The 24,269-nt window shown below is 39.8% G+C and overlaps 1 protein-coding gene across 9 annotated transcripts in view; it reads left to right on the top strand.

Moving 5' to 3' along the window:
• RPS6KC1 (ribosomal protein S6 kinase C1) overlaps positions 1–24,269 on the top strand; it is a 92,340-nt gene that overhangs the window by 33,330 nt on the left and 34,741 nt on the right. For 7 of the 9 annotated variants that reach the window (XM_050893341.1, XM_050893344.1, XM_050893338.1 and 4 more), the window contains 2 exons: positions 8,329–8,447; positions 16,294–16,386. In XM_050893341.1, coding sequence (XP_050749298.1) covers positions 8,329–8,447; positions 16,294–16,386 — 212 coding nt within the window. Of the gene's footprint in view, positions 1–8,328; positions 8,448–14,122; positions 14,160–16,293; positions 16,387–24,269 lie in introns of those variants that run through there. The other 2 variants (XM_050893345.1, XM_050893343.1) reach the window with 2 other exon arrangements.

The following is a 24,269-nucleotide window of genomic DNA, read 5'->3' as shown; positions in this document are numbered from 1 at the left end:
GGGCATGAAGCTGCATGATAATCAGTGCTCTGATCTCTCCCCCCCCAACCAGTTCTTGCATATACAGCTTCTCTCTTTTCACATCCTCCCTTTCTCTTTTCCTGTCCTCTTTCCCTCTTTTTCCTTCCAGTATCTTAAAATAGCCTCTCTAGCTTCAGACCTGCATAGAAGGACTAGTATAGGTTTGATCTCTACAGGGCCTGCCGCTGGCCCTTCTGTTTTAGATATTTTAGTGATTGCTCATGGAAAGATACCATTTCCCATACTACTATATAAAAGTACATATGAATTGTATTTAATGCATAGATATGAGTACTATTAGACCATCAGGATTGATGAATCTCATAATTGTTTTTTCATCTGTCTTTTTTTTTTTTTTTTCTTTCTGCCATACTTTATGCTTCAAACTGCAGTAACTTGTTCTTAGTTGAAGGGGTAGGTGTCTGTGTGCCTGGGTTCTCTGCTCTGAAACAAGGAATGTTTGTGGTTGCTAAATCTAATTTGGACTTGTCCTTTTACTTAAGAAGGAAGAGTGCAGAGAACTTGGAAAATCTTTTCCTCTCTTTTGTGGTGGTGGCCCGTGTAACTTCTTTCCTTGCTCTGACTGTCAGTGCTCTCCTCCTGTTCCTTTGGTGCTTGTGTTGGAGGACCTGCTGCTGCTGCTGTCACCATTTTGTTTACTTATCTGTGCTAGGGTGCCACTGCTTGTCCTTCTGTCTTGCAATGCTTACAGGTTTGGTTTTTTTTTTTTTCCTTATGTAGTTTTACAGGAAAGTGTTCAAGAATATTTCTCACATTGTGAAGTCTTACTTTGGTGAAATACCTTGCAGTTGAAGACTACAAGTTTTAGCAGATGGATGGGAAGTTAGGCTTTTCCTCCCTGAAATCGTGTGTTGTGTGACCATTCATTTTAGTTTCTTCCAAATAGTCACACACGCACATGAAAAGCTACCACCACCTTGTGGATTTAACATGAGAGTTTCTCTATAAACAGATGTTTGTTGATGAGTGTTTCTGGAAAGTTATGTTTCTTATTATCTTGAGTGTTACTAACTCCTGCTTTACTGGTCACTCAAACACATTTTGCCCATACCATTCTTCTGTGTAATCTTAACTTTGGCACATATGCCAACATTTTTTTTCCAGAGGGGTGTTTACCTAGACATTTACACCACTGGTGTGTAACCTTAGGTTTTCTACAGGATGCGGAATTAGTAACTTCACAGGAAATGTAGATGTGTAAGTGTCCCAAGCAACCTGCAATGAAGATGATGTATAAAATGTAGACATGATAGTTATGAGCACACTGGAAAGCTGGAAGAAGAATTCTTAGGTATTCACTCACTGTCACGCATTTGTACTTCAGCATGAGAGCTTTAATTTTAAGTGGCTTTTCTTCTTGGTTGCTAGAGTACAGTACTGTCCTGAATCTTGAAAAAGCAAGAAAGAATGGTTCTAATAAATGTGGTGCATCTTAATAAATTTTGACTCTCTCAAAATGTAAAAAAAAAAAAGGGGGGGGGGGAAATAACTTCAAACTGTTTTACCATAATGGGTTTAACCTTGGTCTTGTTATTTAATATTTACAGGGTTTTTTTCAGCTGCAGAATTTGGCCACCACCTCAAAGGCACTCATCATTAATGTAATATATAGCATACTAGAGACAATGAGCTAGTGGGCTTAGTTCACAATTCCAAACTGCCACCTGCTGCTAAAATCTATAGCATCTTTCCTTGATGCTGAAGTGTCCATCTACCCCAGCACCTGCCACATTTCTCTTAAGTAATTGTTTGAAAATTAAAGGTTACCCACTCTCCTGTGAAAGTTGGTAGAGACTTGTTCCAAACCCAGCAGCTCTTCCCCTTCCTGAAATAAATTTTGGGGTTATAAAACTGTGTCCGCAGTGGTCACAAACCTGTGCTGGATTATGAGTCGCATTGTCACTTATGGTGTGCCTGAGCTTTTGTTTGGCTAATATGGACAAAGGAGTCTGCTTCACATGATGTAAGAAGTGTTTGCCCTAAGAAGAACAGAGGTCCTCTTGAACCAATTAGGCAAAAATAACAGCTGGGCTACCCACTAATAAGGAAGGTGCTGCTAAACCTCTTTTCATTGTGAGAAGAAATAAATCTTTTAAGGCTTACTCCCTTGCATTTTTATAGAGAGCAATTCTTTGAAAAATTCAGCAATCCAGCTGGGTGATATGTGCAGGAAGACTGTGAAGAAGATAAAGAAACTTTTAAAAATAAAAAATGGTATTATAGCTGTTAGATTTGGCAATTATAAATGTTTCATTGAAGATTTCAGTATTTAGAGAAAGTTTTAGTGTTTAAATTGTTAAGAACATGGAGTTTGGGGTTAGCACAACAGGCAGTCTCCCACAAGTTCCTTGTAGCCTGTTCTGCAAGAGGACATTCCTTCCTGGAGCAAATCTCTTCTGATATCTTCTTTAAATAAAGGCAGCCCACATATATTTTTAGTAAGGCTGAGAGAAAAGCAGGAAGATTTGGAATATGGAGGTTATAGAGGATTGTGACAGGTAATGCTAACTTTTTAGCCTTACCTTTTCTGTGGAAATATGCACATCCTGGTCAAGCAGCTAGTTAGGTAGGGAGTGCACTAATCTTGTCCTGACAGATTGGCTCTTCCTGAGGAAAATCTCTAATGCCCGGTGGGGGATGATTTAGGGGTGGTCAGACACAAAGGAAGGAAGGAAGGAATATCTAGAATTCCTGGGTGGGTGCTATATACTGTGATTTACTGAATGTGGGATATTGTATATGTTAGTGGCAAATGGCGACTAGAGCTATCTTTGTTACGACCCAGTAAGATACACATCTTCCACGGTACTTCATCCTGGATCTGTGGAGGAGAATAGTTAAGGACCAGAGCAAGTTTGACAGCACTTCTGTGCATCTGAGATGTGTCCTCTTAGTAGGACCCCAGATGATTTGAGGGAAAAGGACAGATTTTTTTTTTCCATGGTCCTTACTGCCCACTTGTTTGTTTGAGTTTATTGGATATGGCCCCCTTTCAATAGCTTTTTGCTATTAATATCTGAACATAAGTCATTTTCCTATATGATAGAGTTACAGAAGTTTTGATGCCTGAATAAACATTTAACTGAGCTGAACACTTAACACTTCAACATTGAGTTAGCTAATCTCTTAAAGGTGTGCACTCTTCTGAGGTGCTGTGAGGTGTGAGTAGAAGACTCTTTTCAGTAGAAAACAAACAAAAATATTGCTAGTTTTCCAGATGCTACTGCTATGTACATACTCTGTGGAAATGCTGCTTCTCTGTATTTTTTATTCAAATCAGTGGACTATGGGAAAACAAGCAGGCAAGTCGCAGATAAACTCAGTGGCACAATTATTCTGATATTTGTGGTTTTCCTCTATCAAACCCTCAAGATCATTTGAATGTTGTTAGGAACGTCTGTTTTTGTAAATAATATTGTAGCTGAGCTGTCCTTAGAAATAGAAATTAAAGAACAAATTTTTAATCATTGGCTGCTGTCCTAATGTCCTGGCTACTGTTGCTTTGGTCAGCGGGTGGCCTGGTCAGCCTTTCCAAAGCCAATTTTAATTTTAAGATATTTTTATTTCTTTGAAATAGGCAAAGCCTTTGGAAAATGAGGGAGCAGTCTGCTTGTGCTTGTATAGATGAAGGCTTATATGTGCAACAAAGTAGCTGTAGAGTTTTTATATTCTGTTTGCAGTAATAGTAAACAGAGCATCTAAAATAACCACTTGCACATTGCAACAAACACATCATCATTTGCTTAAAAAGAGTTATAATTACAGTTGACGAAGCATGGACACCATAAAAAATGCATTAGTTTGGCTTGACACATTAATTACCTGTTTTTGCAGATGTTTTTATATATTGTTGTGTGAACAGTTTACAAAATAATTACAGGAAAGTCATATGGAAAATAAACTAAGTGGGTGGTTTCTCGCCTTAATATTTTCATTCATGTGGATCTGTGTGAGGCACAGCTGCTCCGTAGCAAATGCAGAGGGAGAGAGAGGGAGAGAGACGGGCAATCTTGAGGGGTTTTTATTCTAAGGTCTCTATGATCAGCCTTGCTACACTTTTATATCTTGCTTTAGCAGTGTAGTTTTTAAATGTGTAAAATGACATTGCTGATTTAATCCCAGTGATCAGGAGGGGGGAGAAGCTTTGATCCTGATCAGATGAAACGTAAATCTTCTAGTATCTAGGAAAATAAATGAAAAATCAATATTATTTTAAGCAGGATGATCTTTTATGAGCAGTTGTAAAGATTCATCAAAGGCTTTGACACAGTTTAAACATTTCCTGTTTGCTGCTATTTAAAGAGAAATGCCTTTCAAGTTTAAATTGTAATTAAAGAGAGATACCTCTTTAGATTATTGTAGGCTAACCACAGAATGGAAATAGGAGCTCAATATGCTCACACAATGTTTAAATCAAAAGTTCTTAACTAGGAATAAATTAGTCAATTCTTTTGAGAGTACACATTTTGCGTAACTAAAACCACTATCCCATAGCAAAATGTAATATTGCATTTAAAAAAAAATAAATGCATAAAGTCTGCATCACAGCTTTAACATCTGTCAAATATAAGATTTGTTCTAGTGCTGTGTTTTTAGTGATTTATTTGGTTTTAAGTGAAGAGTTGTATGACCTGAAATTTGGCATAAATGCTAGAGATTATTTTTAGTTTAATGGGGTCTTTATTATTACTCATCACCCTGTGTTTAAGGCTTTTAAAGTAACATTTATTTTAAAAATTCATATCCTATATTTCTTTACAGAATTTTGTGAGATATTGGCTGTTTAAATGGGAATTTCTATTGGAATGTAGCTTTTTACATTTTCTTGGTTAAACTAATGTAAAGAATAAAAAGCCAAAATCCCACTTCTATAAATCCAATTCTCAGACATCCACCTGTTAAAGAATTCAGAGACTGAACTGTTGGTGATCTTATTCACAAATAAGATGCAAGAACTTGTTGAGTAAATGTTGTTTTGTAAATCCACACCCTCTTTTATGGCTGAAGATTTTAATGAGTGAACAGTTTGCAGACGTTATTTAACAAATTACTCAGGAAGGAAAAGTAGAAGGAAAACTGAAATGAATGTCTTATGAAAGTAGGGAGAACAAAGACAGCTCTAAGGGGACATCCTATTTTGTTTGCATTAATTACTGTAAAATTACTGAAGCATTGAAAAAAGGCAATAAACATCCAGACTAAATACACATAACTAACAATTAAGCAGTAAGCTTAACTTTTGTGATAGCCTTAGACACTAGCCTAGCAGTTTTCTACCAGTCTGCTTGAAGAAGACGCTGGCTGAAGAGTTTATTGTTGCTGTGCAGATGACTTGTTTTCCCTGAGCGACTGCCACTTCATGTGTCTAAGAGAATGTGGGTGATCACCAGTGGATCGGCACAAGAAAGTTTTATGGTGCCGTAAGATTAAGTATAGAGATGAAAGCAAGAGTGTTAGTCATGTTTTAAGAAATTACAACACACACACACTTATAAAATACTGTATATCTGTTGTCTTCTGATAAAACCAAATCCAAGTTCAAACAATTGAGTGTTGCTATTTTTTTATCCTAGATGGGAATAAGACTGGCAGTCTCATCTAGGAGAATTTCACCAGGAGAGTCCCCTCTGTCTTTAGAATGAGAGAAATTACTGAGAAATTGGTACATATCCATAATATTGTATGCTGAAAGTGCACTGAATTTTTGACTGTCCAGCTTCTTCCCAAACCAAGCGTAGTCAAAGGTTTTTGCAGAGCAGGGTGCTCTGTCCAAGGAGGTGACAATCACTTTTCCTTCCTGCTGCGAGGTGGATAATAAGATTTACAGTAGATCACTTAGAGCAGAGCTTGGAGTAGATCGTAAGTCTCTTCTGCTTATTCTTGATGGAGTCTGTGTGACGGTTCTGTGTGTTTAGGTAGTTTGCAGTCATGATATGAAAGGGAGGGGGAGTCTTTATTTTATAGCAGGGTCAAAATGACTAGTAGTAGCCCATGGCAACATAAAGTGGAAAAGAGCCTCTGCCGCCTTCACACTCTGAGTCTAAGGATTGTTTAATGCAAGAGCTATGATTCATTTTCTATTGTATGGGGCAGGGGGAAAACAGTAGGTCTGAGAGCCTACAGCAGAGGAACTCTCCATGAACTAACTGAAGAGATCTTGTACTTAGTTTTTCATTATTCTCTGCCATCTAGATAGTGTTTTGGGAAAACTGAACAGTCAGACAACCTGCTCCTTCTCCTTTATTAAGGAGTCAGTGTTAAAGCTAGCCAGACCTGGCTGACTGAAGGATCAGAGTGATTCCTCCTGCACTGAGCTGCTGGAGAGACGTGGCTGCAGCTTACCCCTTCTTTGGGTCCTACCAGTAGCGAAGCTGAGTGCAAATTTCCGAGAGGGGCTTGCATGTGTGCACGCGTACTCTGTATGGACATGGTTGACCACAAACAGATTGACACAGGCAGAAGCATATTGGCTTTACAGACACCTACATAACTAGAGGCAGTGTGAACAGCCCAACCTCTTTTGAACTATTGCTGCTCAGGGAAAGACCTACTGTTCAGGTCCCTCTGGTAGCTGGCCCCAAAGTCGATTGTCCAGCTCTCAGACATTTTGTCTGACTTGCCTGCTTACCCGGCTTGAAGTTTGTTGGCGTATCTTATGCACAGAGAATAATGAGCACACTAATGCAGGAAATAGTGAGGTATAGAGTTTCATAAGAAGGTGAGACAGACAGTGGTGGTCAGGTACAGGGCTCAGTCAGACAAGCATATTGACCAGCAGCTTTCTTATACACAATCGACCCATGAAATTCCCACCTCTGCTTTCTCATGCTTGTGACTCCCCTCCACCTTGACTCCTCCCTTTCCTCACCTTTAATCCTGCCCTTAAACATCTCACAATGTCTTACACGTTGCCACAATCCTCCCCTGAAAACCTCCCCCAATAAGTTTTGCATGCAAGCATTTACACAGTAAGTTCTCCCTCAGACATCCCATAATAAGTTTGCTCTTTTTTATGAGACTCATTCTTGATAACACACAATAATCCTGTTTTTTTTCTTATCAGTTACCAAGTTTCTGGTTGAACTTCTTCAAGGTTACACTCAGAGGTTCCTTTCATGGCCCATTGATCAGTGTCTTATGAGTTCTAGTCTTTGTTATTGTCTTTGTTATCTGCTATTGGTTAGAGTTTGTGTATTTGCGTGTTTAATTTATTACTTCTCCTGTTCCTTGGCTTGTCTTTCATGTTGAGTAGCTGTTAGGCAGATATCCTTGCAGTTCCTTGCCCTGTTTGAGCATCGGTTTGTGAGAGGTGCTGGCTTGCACCTGTCGGTGCAGAAGCCCGTCGCAGCCAAGGCTGTGTTTCTCCAAGTCTTGGATAGCCTCAGTTAGGGCTGGAAGAGACTGTCAGGGCCACATGAAGTCTCTGCTATTGTTCAGACTTCTTCTGGGACAGTTGTCTCTAACTATTTTTTAGCATAGTAATCTCAATTCTCCGTTATAACAATTGTGGCTCACAGTCTTTTTACCTTTGCTTGGTGGTTGACTGGTTGGGTGTTGTCATCACAAATTGAGTCTATTGTAACAATATACTGCTCATTGTGTGAATGCCTAAACATAAACTGTAAGTTTTAGAGCGAATACAGAATTTGCGCAGTATCATGGGATTCTTACCTCTTGCAAGAGTTGGGACAGATTAGACATAACACAGTGGTGGTTCAGCCATCTGGGAAGTGACGTAGTTGGTGCAAGCACTTCTTCCTTTCTTCCTGTGTCACCCCAAGCCAACGGGCAAGGAGCAGCTAGCATCGGAAAGCTGTGAGCAAGAGTTCTTGGTATCTTTCATGTTGCCTTCTGGCTGTTATAGCATTTCTGGCTTTCCTTTATACTTAGGAAAGCCCATATTAGAAACATGAGGAAAAAAACAAGTTTCTTTATTGTTTTGTTGTAAACGTCTTACCATGTCTTCCCTAATTGAGTTTTTTCTGGAGTACAATGTTCAGATCAGTGGTTTGTTTCAGTTCTTACTTATGTTACCATAGGAACATATACCAGATCACAGAAAAATGAGGTAAGACTTTTTATTTACCTTAGTCTATAGCAAGGTTTAAATTGTTATTTTTGTAGAACTGAGATCATAGTACTTGCGTTTTATAAGATGCATATTTGTAGGTTTGATTATGAATAACCCAAAGGAAATCAAAAAGGTAGAATCAAAGCAGTCATGTGCTTTGATTACTTAGTACCTCTCTCTCTATAGAAAAAATAACTTTCTTTTTCTCCATTGAGGTGAATCAAGTCCAACTCGTCGAGAAGCAGTGAAAAGGAAGACTGCAGAATACCTTATGCGTGCTGAAAAAATTTCCAATCTCTATCATAAAACCTCTGAAGATGCATCTGTTTCTACGGTAGGCTTTAATTTCTTTTTTCTGAACCAGAATTTGGTATAATTAAGTTGTCCTGTCTTCTAGCAAAGCATATTCGAGCTTGAGGTTCAGAAACTGTCTAGAATTTCTCTTTCAGGAGGCCTGAGGAGTATTTTGATGTTACATTTCTGTTAATTTGCCATTCTTTTCTGATTCTTGTTGGTTGCATTTCATAGCATTATGAAGAGTGCTTGATTTAATACAGGCCTGTTTTTTCGCATGCTTTCCTTCTACTCACAGTTGATGATGTAAACATTTTTAGTCATGCTAAAGAATTTCAAGGTAAAGCAAAAAACCACACTAGAACATAACATTTCTTTTGACTTTCCTGTGAGACTATTGCTTGGTCCTGTAGGGAACGAGAAGGCTGTTGGTTTATTTAGCCTAGCACATAATGCTGTATCAGAAGTGAGTCAAGCATGTGGTGGGGGGGATGAGATGAATTTCCCACAAAATAAGTACTTAATTGAGCAAAGGTTCTTCCTGATCCCTTCAAATGTCTCTCTTGGATATGGTTGAGTGATCAGCTGCTGCTTGATTTTTGAGGAGTTTCTGTAGTAATTCCCACCTTCTTAAGCAGAAACACCCTTATCTGTACTTGTACAAAAGACAAACAAAGCTTGTTCCAAGATACCTTCAATAAATTTCTACTTTGCCCTTCCCCAAACAGTTCCTTTGGGACTTATCTGTTCTTACTTTAGACTTCTACTGCAGTCATGCTAAACCGTGTGTGATTGTTGATGACCGCCCTATTGTAGTAAATATAAAAGTTACCAACTTCCTGTCTCTCTACATTTTATATCAAGTGAGGACAAAAGGGGCAGAAGATTATTGCTTCTTATTTTGTACAGATCTAAAAATGCTTTAAGGAGACCACTGCTGCAAAAATGGGAAGCCTTATAAAATCCAACTGCCTAATAAGTAAATTAAAAAAGCAAAACCACTGATTTTGAAGGGTAGCTTTTTTTATGTTGAGAGCCCACAAGTACAATTTGGAGGATGTTCCAAATGGGATATATTTTGTGAGATTTGGAGTCTTGCTGCTGCTATGAATTGTACTTTGAACAATTTAGTATTTTGGACTGATATGAACTCCTACTAGGTAGTCTTTCTTTGGGTCAAACACCCCTGAAAATGGGGAAGAATCTATATTGAATGAAAACCTCGGTGTGTTTGGAAACTGCAGAACAAGAAAAAGAACCCATGAACAACCTATTTTTGCCTTTTTATAAGTTTAAAAACTAATTGTGGTTGGGAAGGAGGAAGAAGTAGGTTGCATTTTTGTATGTGAACTCAAGAGGTAAAGTATTTCCTCTTTTATGCTGTACTGAATAAGGCACATGCCTTCTTTGCAGGTCCAAAGGAAAGCAGGATTACTTGGGATAAGACAAGGAAAAAACAATAAGTGATGAGAATAGAAAACCATTCTCCTTCTGTGTTGAAACTCAAAATTGACAAGTTAGGGCAAATCTGACTTTGCGCAAGAAAAATGTTGCACCTGGCTTATTCTCCTTTTTACAAAAGAAGCCATATTTCCGTGACTTGGCTTTGTTTTACCTAAGTCTATATGCGTATTTTAATGTCCTTTATTTGCTGCTCTTCATAATGCATAAATTTGACTTTTATCTTAGAGCTTTGGAATTTGCTGACGTCAAGGGCAGATGGTGCTGATGGGTCATGATGGTTGTGGGGAGGAACAGCTTGTCTCTGAGTTGATAGCTGAAAGTTAATTGGGAGAAGGACTTATCTCCCAAAGTTATTGTAAGGGTAGTGGTAGGAACCACTAAGAATTGGCATGCTCTGTACTTTGGCTTAGTGTCTTAAGGAAAGTGAGGAATGTGACTCTTCCTGCACATTGGTTGCTGAGCAGACCTGAATTCTTTCACCTTAGTTACTGCTTATCCTTTTTACTGCCCAAGATAGTTTATATTGGAGTTTGCATGAATTATTCCACCCCATGCAGACAGTGATAAGTGCACTGAAATGACCTGCATCTATATACAGTGTGATTCTTGGGAGATACTGGTGGAAATATGCAGATATTTTGTGTCCTTCTCCTAAAGAATTTAAGTCTATAATGTACAAGGTTAGTGTGTATGCCTCCTTGCACCATCACTTCACACCAGCTTGATGTTTCTCTAACTGCTATTTACATGCCTTTGGTCATGGGGCAAGGCTGGTCTGTTACCACTAGCACCTCCTACTGCTGTAGGTCATGCTGACTGATACCACCCTTTGTTCAAATGCCGGTGCTTGGACAGGATATAAATGCGAACATTTAAATAACACTGTACAATGCCTTCTTTGCTCACATGAATCTGTAAAGAGGTCTCTCATCACTTCTTCCATGCTGGAGGGACACTGAAGTCTTTGAGAAGAATCACTGCGTTAGTACACTTAGGAAGCCTTTCCTAGAAGCATGGCCAAGTGCTGTTACACTTATTAGTCCAGCACAGTTTGAACTATTTAACTGAAATTGGTTTGCAAGAAAATGATGGACAAATACTATACCCTAGCAGTACCTGTGCCTATATTACAATGGGCAGAGTGCGGTTTTGTTATGGGATGCATGGTTCAGTGCAGGAACCTTCATGGGCAGTGGGGGTGCTGAGACCGTTTGCACTTTGGAGGAAGAGGTCTGACTAGTAAGCAAGCATTGGCATTTAAGGCAAAGTGTTCTTGTTCATGATCTAATGTTACAAGGCAGAACTACTTGGTCACCCATGTCTGGTGTAGATAGCTTTGAGTTTCCTATTGTGCCCTTACAAGGAACAACCACAGTGATCAGCATCAAAACTAGGCTCACCTGGCCTTCTTAGACATGACATTTTACTACTTTGTCATCCACCAGGCCAGAGAAATGTCCAGAGGGAAGCTCAGAAGTGCAGGTTCAATTATTGTCCTGTGCCTCTCAGCCTCTCATATCTCCCAAAAGCTCAGGCTGCCAGCTGTGTGCTGAACCATGTGCAGCAGTCTCAAAAGACTATGCCTGCTAAACGCACCCCAAGCTACCCATTTGCCATCTGAACACCATGTGACGGTAAAGCACAGCGGCTTTTCTCTGGGGACCTGGGGCAGAAGGAAGCGAGCTATTCTTCTGCGGCCCAAAATGCCAGGCCCTTGCCTCTTTGAAGACCAGATTTCCCTAGAGGTGAAGGCCTGGCATTTCGGAGCTGAGAAGCAAAAATTATCTTTGATGCCATGGAAACCAAACAAAGAACAATAGTAGTTTGTTACTTTTCTTGCCTCAACAAAAAGCCAACAGCTTAGCCCTCAAGGATAGCATCCTTAGCAACCACCCTGCTGCTGGCAAGTCTGAGTGGTGAAGAGAGGAGCACAAGAGAAGGTGTTTGGAGAACCCTTGGCACTGTTAAAAAAAGGTTATGGGTAGAGGGCTTAAGGATGGATAGAAGATTTCTTAAGGCTGAAAAGAAGCACAGGGAACTGACGCAACTGTGGCTGACCATGAACTGGGAGCTCACTTGACAGGGTCTTGTAAACATTGAGAAAAGCCTTGCTGTGACCCGTAGGAGTGGGAGACGTGGAGACAGCTTCTGGAGGTTGTAACCAGGCATGCAGACCTTCTGGAAAAACAAGCTGCAGCAAACACTGTCCTTCTCTTCCTCCTCTAGCACAGCACAGCAGCCTCAAGGGCCTTCTTGACACCAAATGCTTAAGAATGCTGTGTAACAGCAGCAGCAGGCCATTTTGCACATTCTCAAGCTGTATTTTCTCCTCTGCCGCTTTATAAGTAGCAGCTCTGGGGAGCCACCTCCAAGCCTGAGCGGGAGCTGCAGCAACAGCCTTTGAATCACACTGGATTGACTGTCAGAAAGCTGCAGTCTTATATAGCTGTCAGCTGTGAGGCCCAGCACAGCTACATGTACAGGCTGTGGGTCCGTTTTAACTTTTTTGGTATTTTTATAATGCATATTTTTTTTTTCACTCTTTGAAATTATTTCTGGTTCTACTTATGCCCAATTTTTTATATTCAGAATTGTCTCTTTTTGCACTGTTCTAAAAGCTGTTGTCTTTTAAAATGTCAATTATTTTTGATTTTCAGAGCAATTTAGTAACAAGAGTTATATGCAAGCCTGATGCCCAAACAAGAAAAGCAGTCTTCAGTGTTGCAGTTTTCATAGGGTATCTTACTTCCTAAAATTCTCATTAAATGTGCATGAAAAGTACATGAAGTATAAAGAAAATACACTGCTGTAGTTCTGTGAGATGTAAATTTAACATTAAATAAGAAATTCAGTCTCAAGGCTTCCAAGATCACATTCTGCATTCCTGTCTGCTGCTGGTTCCAGATGTGCCTGACCCCAGATGTGTCCCAGCTTCAGGGAAGATGCAGTCCCAAATTGGTGATCACTGGGGACCTTACGAAGCACACCATAGCTCTGTCCGCGTTCAGATGCTTGCAGAGATGCAACCTTGTTTTCCCGTGGTGCAGAGTGAGGAAGGGGCCAGGATGTTCTGCCAGGCCAGGAGAGCTGGGAGCTCTTTCACACCCATGGTGTGGAGCCTCGCACCTCAGGCCAGCAGTATCTGCTTCAAAACAAGGCATCTCCTTGCTGCAGCTGAGGGTTTGGCCATGCTACAGGGGGATGGTTACTGAAGTCATCAGACACAGACCTCTGAATGGTAAGGGGAGATCGCATTTTGATGTGGAGCTCTGCACTGGTGTTCGTGAAAGTGCTCTTTTTTATCCTGAGGTTCTGTGGTGACTGCTGTCAACGGTGGCAGCATCAGCAGTAGAATCATTTCCCATCAAATGGTGTTTGTGTCACCGGGCTAGGGATAGTGCTCTTGCCTTAAATGAGGTTAACATGAGAGGCTCTTCCTCTTGTTCGGCTGGTGGTGTACTTCTCTTTCTCCCCCTGCTCTTATAACTGCTGGCAGTGATGCCAAAGGTGAGGCAAGAGCTATTGCCATATTTCATTGTGTAGCTTGCAAATCTAGAGCCTTCCGAAGGCAAGGGTTGGCCACAAGCTGCTGGGTCTTTGCAGAGGCCAGCATCACAATCAGCATCATCCTTTTCCACTTGAAATTAGCATAGGCTAGCCAAAAGGCGATGGTGGGAAAGGAACTGGTGACACCAATCCCAAGTCGCATAACTCCAGCTGTGCAGCTCAGTGTAGTCTGGAAATAGTTTCAAAACATATAGGGCCTAGCCATAGGAGAGAAGGTCCTGGGATACCTGAGCAGCATGCTGAGCATTTGGACAGGCTGCTGAAGGCCTTCTGCAGGCAAAGGTAGCCTGCCACTTTCTTTAGAATATAAATGCCTTATTTCTGAAGGCAAATGAAGCCTTTGAGTTTTTGTTACTCTCATTCCATGTTTTGTTTTGGGGTTGGGTTTTTTTTCCCCTCTATTTTTGATGAAAGAGCTGTTTTTTAGTTATTTTTCTTATCGCTGGCTAGATGCTGAGCTTGGATTTTTACTCTATTCAGAGGAGCAGGCAGCTTCATAGAGTGCTTAATTGCTGTAGTTCTGGGAATTGGGTATTTAGAGTTTGCTTCCGGCTTGCTTCACAACAGAATGTGATGCCTCCTCATCACTGGGCTCCACTATTAGACTTTGCAACAGTGAAACCAAAGTACTGTAAAGAGCAAAAAATAATCTGAAACTGATAAAAATGGAGAAGCTACTGGGAGCTGTGGAGATGTGGATGTGATTGTTAATCGCTTTAAGGTAAGAAGTGACTGTAGAATGCGTATGTGGAAAACAATGTGTGTACACAATATTACTGACTGTACCGCCATTGGTGATATTTTAGAGAAGGACCCAAAAATATGTACTGTTTTTTTTGGGCTCTTCAGACATGATGGGTGCAGAAGTCTGATTCTATAGCATTATTAGACAACTGTTAACTTCTGTAGAGATGTATGAACTTAATTCGTGGTTGAAATGTTATGCATAAGAGAAAATTTTAAAAGCTTGACTATGGAGGAATAGTTATAAAATGTAATAGCATACAGATAGAAGTGGAAAGGTTTTATAGTAGTCTAGAGGATTTGGAAATATTCTCTTTCATTAAATGTATTCCTTAGAATGCTCTTGAAATCTTGTCATGTATAAACTCTGTGTTAGCACGACTCTTTGTTTCAAAGCAAATATTTCGTTATTGCAGAAAAATTGCACACTCTTAAAATACAATCCAACAAAAGAACTCCCTCGATCTTCCAACAGCTTGCTAGAATGTGGAACCTAAATTAGATTTGGAGAAAAAACTTCATGTAGAGTTTTTTTCTTCTTCACACTAAAACCTTTAGTGATTTGTAGAATCTGGGCTGTTTTCTCTTAACTGCTGTTGGCACTCTTGCTCGGCAGTGTTTACATGACAAAATAATTATAAGACCCAGATAGATAAATGAAGATAAATAATAAACTCTTTTTAGCATAGAGCCCAGTAGGTAAACACAAAAGAAAAGCACACTTTTCTCCGTGCTTTTTGAACGTGTATTTTTGAACCTTTCTGTTTAATTTTTCAGGCAATGCGAAAACAAGAGTTGATTTTTGGGAAAGAATTTGGAAGGAGAGAAGGTGGTTGACTGGCAACATGAAGGGGACCCAGTTTTGGGGAGGTGCTCTGGACTTTGAGGATAGCACAGTAAAGATGTTGGAGGGGAAACACTAGGGAGGAAGCAAATGGAATTACCTAGTTCAGGATCTTCAGTTTTTCTGGGAGTTTCTCATCATAAGGGAAAATGTCTTGATTTTTCCTGATACTTAAACATTTCATCCACAGCATAATTGCTCACCAACAGTTTTCCTTTGTGATATATTTGTTAAATATTGCCTCAGGATGCTGACAAATTAGATAAACAGCTTTTGCCTCTTAGAAGTCTAAAAATCAAGGAATTTCACCTTCCTCTTCTTTTACCTTTGTGCAATAGAAGTGTACTTGGGGAGGCCAGGTTATGCTTAAAAAGATTTTGGCATTCAACAACTCTGCAAATGAAGTTACCTTATTTGTGAGGAAGAGATCCAGGTCTGTGGTTCTACTAGAAGCTGCATGTTGAATTGTTGGAGGAGGATCTAATGAATTCTCTCAATTGGCAACTAGAAACTTCTGAAAATGTTTGTTAACATGCCAGAGATGTATGTGATGCCGAAGAGGTTGATCTTAGTCCCAGATCACTTCCAGTTGAAACATTGTTCCTGCCTTTGACATGCAAGCTTTGAGTTTGCCCTGAGAAACTACAAAACATAGCATGGACAAAAAAATCTGTGCGTATTAACTACTTGAATAGTTAGCACCTGCCAATTCTCTTGCTGTGGTGTTAATTTCTAGATTAACGATACGAGGCTAGCTACCTTTTTCTAAGGCAGTTTTAGGAATTGTTTCTGTTGTGCACCTTGTTATTAAAAGGATTTCATAAAGCTCACCAGAGAACCCTGTTTATAATTCTGTATTTTATGTTCTTCAGACTTAAAAAGCCTCTAATTTGCTTTCTCCTCCTCAGTGATCTCTGAATTATTTTGTATCCAGAATATCTATATGGCTTTGATTGATTATTGTGATGGGGTAAGAATTGAGTAATCAATTGCCAAGTTCCATTAAGCATAGAAAGTATAAAAATTCATTATTTTTGCTTTTTAAAATTTTTGTTTTCAATGTTATCTCGATATTTTTTTTTTTTTATTTACTTGCAAGTTGTGTTTTTTCCCCCCACTAAGGACAAACAGAAAACTTCTCCTTTCATCTTCACTCTCTCTGATTTATGATAAATTTAGTTTCCTTCGGCCTGGCATTTGCTTCAGCAGGCAGTCTTCCTTCAAGTACCACCCTGATTGATGTATAATCTTTGATATCTTCCATTAGCCTCCAGGATCACTAAGTTCAAGGCCCTCTTGGAACCTAAGGAGCCCTGCCGAGGAACTGAAGGCCTTCAGAGTCCTTGGGGTGATTGACAAGGTAATTCTTCAGTGTCTTTTCAAGAATTCAGTCATAAATCGACTGCATGCTGACATTTTGTCTTTGAAGCTGTGGATCTTAAGGATATGAAACAAAAGGGGAAAATGACTCAAATGCATCTGCACTTTAAAATAACAAAAGTAGAAGAAAAAAGGCTTTTATCTAAGCAATTCATGTAAGGTCATGCAAAATATATTTGAGCTAAAGGATAAGGTACATGTTTGGTGGCATTCAATAGGATGAGGCCTGTTTTTCAAAAATGAAGTCATGGTTACAATACTGCGGTAAGGACGAGTTGATGTGTATTCAGTTGAATAATCTGGTGGATACGTGAAATATAGAAGGGTAGAAATTCCTACTTTTGAACTGTCACTTGAAATGGGGGCCGGGGACACACACGACTGTTCTCCTTCCCTGAGAATTTGGACTTGAAATCCCCCGCCAAGACAGAGATTCAGCAATGAAACCAGGCTTATTTTTGACTCATGCAAATAATGTCTTTTGAAATCCCAGGGTAATACCCCTCTGTAAATAGTAAAGGACCATATGGATTTTTTGCAAGCCTAATTAAGAGACTAGAAGAATTGCTGCATTGTTTTGATAATGCTGATTAGTTATCACCTTACCAAATACTTTTAAGATGATGTATTATTCAGCAGTGTGGCAGTGGCTAATGAAGACTGTAAAGGCTCATTTCCTTTTTGCCGTGCCAATTCCCTTGTGCCTTTTGATAGTTCCTTGTGTAGTCCCTGCTTTGAGCATGATGTACTGATGGCATGGTCAATTTATGCATTTGTAACGTGCATCAGAAAATCTGTAGCTGGTCTCTTAAGGTCTGTATTTCTCGGTTTCTTTTTCTTGTTGGACTGAACCTAGCTATGGGGACTGATTTTTGTTTTTCTTTGCCTGTTTTGTGGTAATTATGTGCATAAGTTGATAACTTCTCCTCAGAGGGCTGTATACATTAGGTATTATGGTTGTTTTTATAGCACACAAGGTTTTCTCAGCTCTGACTTCATATTCATTGTATCTTCTTTCCTCGGTTCTAAGTACAGAATTTAGCCTGTGTTCCACTCTGTATACATATCAGAGAGACAGGTTGGAAAGAGCACCTATCTGTTGGATTAGTAGGCACTAACTAAACTAGTAGCCACTAAATGGATGCAGTAGGCATGGACTTTGTGAGTTAGTCTGACGATGTGAGGCTGTAGAAGTGTTGGAAGTGAACCAAGACAGACCTTTTCGGTATCTTCATTCTTGTATAAGAATAATGACCAGTGACTGGAGAAGGTGCTTGATCAGAATGAAGCTTTTGTAGTCCTCAGTGCTAGCAGATCTCCTAGATCTCTCTGAGCACAGCTCTAGTAAGTGTCCCAGGTGCGAGCTGAATGTGTCCAGATCTTTGAGGCAGAGCTGGGAAGAATCAGGGGTCCGGTGATGACAGAAATAGAAGATCTTAGTGTTGGAGATGTGCGCGAGAAGTAACAGGCCCGTGTATACAGCTGGTATGCTCATGTGTAAACAATATCATAGGGGTCAGAGTTAATGTTTAATTATTGTATGAAAAAGGGAGCGATATTCTTTCAGGTGTTTTGGTGCTCTGTGTACCTGCTTCCAGGTTCTCCTTATTATGAACTTAATCTTATTCTGAGTATGCTGTCTTTTTTGGTATATTTTTAAGTGTTCATAAAGTTGTGAGGCAAATGAAAAGCTGCTCTAAGCCCAAATGTTCAGAGCATGTTTTATTTGGTTTTATAATGCATACACAAAATGCATGTAAGTATCAGGCAAAAGTGTGCACATGTACCTGTGTGCTGGAGACGATGGCCCTGCCTTTGGTTTAAAGCACCATCGCACTTCCTTCCTCACCATCACTGTGCTTTGCCTCATGCTCTGCTTGCATATGCCCTAAAGCTCACATCATGGAGAAATCCAAATAGATGTGTAAGTATCCTCGCTGGAGCCAAGCAGATGACATAGCATGTTTGTTCTTGAAAATGAATTCTGATTTTCAGGGCCAGCGTTGAAGATGCCATGCTTTTGGGCACAAGTCTGTAACTGATTCAGCATCATGCAGAGTTTTGCCTAAAAATACTCTTCTCCTATTCTAACCTTGAGGTAGCTGCTTCGGTTTCAGCAGAAGATGGGTGTGTGGATAGTAATGAGCCACTGGCATTTTTACTGCTGTCTTGCCTAATCCTGTGCAAGACTAGCTTAAACAGACTGGCTTAAAAATGGTGGTGGTTGGTTTGCAGACTTGTTCTCCCACTGCTGCTTGAAGCCCAGAGTGGTGTCTGCCTGCTACAGTGCTGCCTTGAGAAAACCAGCTGTTAACCTGCACTCGATCAAATGCTGAAAGGTTCAGTGCCTTCCCTTAGAGTAATGTCAGTCTTTGTTCTTCTTTTGAAGCCTCTTGAAGTGTTTTGAATTGGCTTCATTTTCACAGACAAAATGCTTGTTGCTACCTGAAACTCTGGGTTTTTCAAACTATTTTAGGCTAGGCAGAATGATTAGACATTTAATTTTAGCCTAGTTTATTCCCAATGTGCCATCTTTCCCTCTCTGTCTGCCTTTCCACCTTCCTTGTGACCTGAATAATTTTTGCTGTGTTGACCCTTTTCTGCGGAATCTGAGAGAGTTAGAGATCTTAGCATTATTAAACTCCTTAAAATATTGTGAAAATTCACAGAAGAATGACCATATCTGTGCCTCGCCTCCAATCCTTCTGCTTTCACGCAAAGGCTGTGGTATAAATCCGACTATTAATAGACCCAAGAGGACCTACACTTTGCTTGAGGAAACCAGGTTTCTTGAATTCTGCTGCTGCTGTGTTTGCTCACTTCATGGTGTCAAAGGTTAACTAGGTGGTGTTTGCAGGTATTTTATGTGTTTATTATGGGAAGAGTCCACCTGCGAGTAGGTTTCTGAAAATAGAGGTTTAATCTAATTATAAAGGTGGCTTTTGTCCTGCAAATGTTGTGGTCTCTGAGGTGCTGCTGATTGGGCAGCAAAGCTCTTGTTAGTGTTACCAGAGGTACCACATTGAAAACAGGCTAATATCTAAATATTTTAGCTACTGTTATCACCAACCAAGAATGATCAATTATTTTATCAGTTCATGTACCTTAAAGTAGAAAACTTCTTTTTTGGAATAGCAAAGATTTTTGCTTTCAAAATTTGCCTAATTAAAAATCAAGGTTGCAGATTCTGTGCTGAGTTTCTGCCCTAGGCAAATCTTTCCTTTGAAGCTACAACTGGCCCCTAAAGAAACGACTTTGTTATGGTGCTGCTGGATACCTTCACAATGCTGTTTCAAACCCAATTTCTTATTCTTTAGAACCCTCTGTTATTTAGATTCATTCAAAAGATTCATCTTGAAAGCAGAGTGCATTAAGTAATAACTATGCCTCTGTAACCAATGACTGTCTTTTATGTCTTTTCTATCCCCTCCCCTGGTCCCCCATCAAGCCATATTGTCTGTATTGGCACTGGTGTGACTGTGATCAGTTCTTCTGCAGATGTCTGTACATTTGAGCTTGTTGTTCAATACGCTGTTTGTTAAGCTTTATTATACAGTCTGAAACCTTATAAAATAAAATACTCTCATCAGGGCCTTGCTAAAATTATTTTGGGAGTTTCAGAAGAGGATTCTAGAAGTAGATAACTTCTTTTCTGAAGAACTGGAAGCAATTCTGTTGATCTTGAGTATAGGTTATTTTTTGTGACTGTCGTGCTATCGTGAGAAGTCGTAACTCTGATGGTAGTACATTTTGATGAATTGACCTTAGAAATATGCAGAAGAACCAAGTCAGTATTATTAATTATTTAGAAAGTGCGATTACTACTTGTCTACTTGATGAGTGAAAGTGCCAAAAAGCAGAAGTATATAGGATACATGTAGAATTCACATGCATAATCTGCAGACCCATAGTTGAATTCAAACAGGTTATGGTTAGTTTTAATGAAATTTAATCAGAGGATAGGAGAAATGGGCTCTTTTTATGGCAGTGTGTGTGCTGTGCATGAATAAGAGGATATAGGTAACTACGTCCTGTTAGTGTTTGTTAGAAACTTAAATACTCAGCATTTTATTTTGAGGTGAAGTTAAAGACTGTTGCAGTTGTGAAGTTGAGTTGACCGCAGCAGATGTTTTCTCTCACCTGGCTCTCAGGTGCACGCTGCCAAGCGTCTTTAGATCATCTTACGGATTTGAATGAGTGGCTGTGTGTACCTGAGAGGTGTGGGGAAAAGGGAGCTGTAATAAACAGCATGATCGAGTACAGACATTCATTCTTGTTTCATTACGATGCTGAGAAAGAGAAACTGGCTGAAAACATGTTATAATGAATTCAACCGACGAGCAAGTTTCCTCCTCTGAACATGGCATAATGGAAAACAGCAGTGGCAAAAATGGTTAAAAATCTGAAGCTGAGTAATAATAGTAACTATTAGTACAAATAAACTAAAGGGTTATCAAAACATAAAACAAGCTCTTAAAAGTTTTTTTTAAGTGACTTGTCAAGTCCTACAAAATCAAATCAACTACAGAGTCATTGTCAAAACTGATTTCTTGGCTCACTACCTTCCTTTCCTTACTGCTGTGGGATTATTCCTAAGCTACAGTCAGGTTTCAAGCCCCAAGTAACAAAGCTTGCTCAACTTCAAAATGTGATCTCTCTCCCAGCTAGAAAGAGTCCTGTCCCTTCTTCCCTGCCCTCAAACACCTGCCACTTGTTTTCCTGAAGTCTTTCCATTTATACCAGTCTGAACATTGTGTTTTGTTGTTATAACCCTTAGTCTCTCTCTAGCTTCTTTCTTGTTTGTCTCACTAAAGTTTCTTTTGACTCTGGTGAATGTTTTGTTTCATCTGACATGAAAGAGTCCTAAGATTGGTAAAGTAATGCAGATTTTGCCCTTCCCTTTATAAAATAGAAATTAAATTATTGAATGTTCCAGTGTAGGCTGAACTACATGTATCTTCTGGCCTCCAGAAAGAAATAATTTATAGAGATATTTTCTTTTAAACCAAAATTATTTGTCTTCCTAACTGTTACTAAGTTGCTTAGTACATAATTGGTGCCAGGCAATTACTCTGTGATGCTGAGTGGCATTTCATATTGTAAACTGTATTCTCTAGTAAAACCTGCCAGATATATTTTCTAGGTTAGTATTTCACCATTAGTCATTTATTGGCCAGTTTTTAGTTTGCTCTAAGAAAGTGGACTTTCCTCTCTGTTACCAACCAACTAGAAGTATTAAAAAATTCAAATTTGAATATATGCTGCTTTCTTAGCATTTGCATTATTTAAAGCTGCGCCGTTTGTCTTTTAAGTACACTATTATTGCAAGTCATAGAATATACGAGCTGTACGTTCCCTAGAATAATGGTTTGAAAGGAGGAATAATTGCAAACTGAAGATAATTCGTATTGCACAGGTACAAGGATAAGCAATAATCACATTTTTCATACATATTAGCCAAATGTAATCTCTTTTTATAACGACAGAGGGAGACGAGTGAGAGTCTGGGTGGTGTAATCTGAAAAGTGACAAGAATAAATCTGTGTTAAGTAGGTCTTTTAATCCTGGTAGCCTTGACAGCCGGCACAGCTGAGGAGAGCAGGGGGAATTGCACGCCTGCTTCTGCCTCATCACCGCAACCAGGCCCTGAGTGCGGCACCCAGCCGTGCACCAGCCCCTGCTAAGGTTTTCTTGCAGTCCTAAGTACTCATGCTAGGATCAGGTGACCAACTTGTCTCGTTCCTGGTTGTCTGTCACTACCTGTAATGGGATTTTCCAACTGGTGAGGTAAATGCAAGGAGAAAAATCCTAGGTGATCACCTGATACATCTTCGAGTTTGTAGGACTTTTGCTAGAGAATCTATCCTATGATAAGAGTGCGTTTGTTTGGGAGATAAGGACCAGAATTAATAGATGGCCTGCTGGTGACGTTATTACATGATGTGTTTTCAGTGTAGAACGGCAATTTAATAACAAAATGGAGCTGGTTTTAAAGTAATCCCTTAGCTCTGGTGTGTCTTCAAAATCTTTCTGATATCTGGTACTGCAGTAAGAGATCCTATTCCATTTTCTTTGATCAAACACGAGCTATTTCTCAACCTGTGTTAGTGAACTTAAAGCCACGTTTTTGTAAGCAAACGTGTTTTTGAGGTGTTTATCTTGATCAGTGTTAAAACCTGCTCAAGTAAATAAAAAGCACAGGTAAGTTCTGTGCCACGTCCTGAAAGTGTGGAGACTGGAAAAAAAATCAGTATTAGATGCTGGGTGGGGGGGAAGGGAGGGGAAAAAAAACCCAGAAAAGAAAGGGGGACTGGGGAAGCAAACGTCTGCAGTGTGATAGAGGACTGCATTTATGTTAAAGCCACCCGCAGGAGAGCAGTGCATTTAGAGCAGTCCTTAGTTCTTCCAGTGTTGTCCCCTGCGACCTTGGTTGGGTGCTCGGTAGGGTGACTAATGGTTCACCACGTTCTTTTTTCCTGGTGAATTGCCTGTTGCCTGCCTCTGGGTTTGTGATTCCCCTTATGCTGACTTCTGCAGTATTCCTTCAGTCTCTTATCTCAGGGCTTTGATGCATATGTTCTGAAGGTGGCCACCGTGACTTTGGGTGGCAGCAGATGGTAAACCTTCAGGCTGCCACCGGCTATACTGGTGTTAAGTTGGAAACTTAACGTTTGATGAAGAATCAGTAGTGCATATGAAAGAGCTTTTACTGCAGAAATATCTTTTAATTAAAAAAAATTAGCATACTGAAACATTTGCTAATTTCTGTGCATTTAAAGGATCCTAAAATTAACTGTTTTCTTAAAGCTAGACTGTGGTTATTTACCAGGCAGGTTTTATTTTATTTTTCTTCAATTAATTGTACCTACTATATTGAATTGAATTTAATTTATTTTCCACTAAGCTGTTGCATACACTGTAAATCAAATCTAAGAAGCTAATTTTTTTAAGTAGCTGCTGTCAGCATCAGAATTAACCCCTGACTTAGAAAAAAAAATAAAAATCACAAGTAGAAAATCCTGTTTGGCGTCATGGAAGGGTATTGCTATCTGCCACTTTACTGAGATGCTGCCATGCAGTGCTGCTCTGTTCACTTGTTTTTTGGGATGTGCCTGAGAGCTCAAGTGTTTGTACAAAATAGGGATGTCTGTGCTGCTGAAGACACTTATTTACATTCTATATTTATTTGTGGCAATTGCTATTTGCCTGTCAGTGTTTTTGGCCATGTTGAGGTTGTCATCAACGCAGCAAAATAGGGAAAGAACGAGTAAGCAACAGTGCCGTAAAGCCAGCATGATGTGTAGACCTTGACTCTGTTCGTACATTAGTATTACAAATAGGATTTTGCCTTGTCTCCTTCTGTGTCACAGTCTAGTTGCTCAGTGCCCAGGAATGCCCTGCTGTGCATTCTTCTCCCTCCCCTCTGAGACAGGATGCTGAACGTTACAGCCGACAGCTCCTTGTTAGGAGATATTAAATATTACAAGTTACACAGTAGTCATCATCAGTGAAAAAGGTTCCATTAGCTTATGCAAGCTAGGAGCAGCCTAGTCTAGTGCGAGCATCTCTGTGTGATCTGCTCTGGAGAAGAACAGAGTTATGCCGTAGGGAATGCTATGTGGGATCCTGTTTTGTCCCATCGTGCCATTAGGGTGGAGACTTGTCACTTTGCATTTTAAAAAGAAATCTTAGAAAAAGAATTACTGAAGCACTCCCTGTTGCAATGGGAGAGAAGCGTGAAGGAATGCAAACAGGAAAAAGTTGTTGGGCTAGCACTACTATCTAGAAATTGGCTGTAAAGCATGAGGTGAGGAGAATAAGTTGGCATTTGGGTCAATGGCAGGCTTACTGTTACGCACTTCT

Source organism: Gymnogyps californianus, chromosome 3 (assembly GCF_018139145.2).
Source record: "Gymnogyps californianus isolate 813 chromosome 3, ASM1813914v2, whole genome shotgun sequence".
Taxonomy (NCBI): Eukaryota; Metazoa; Chordata; class Aves; order Accipitriformes; family Cathartidae; genus Gymnogyps; species Gymnogyps californianus.
This window is presented reverse-complemented; position numbering and strand designations above follow the sequence as displayed.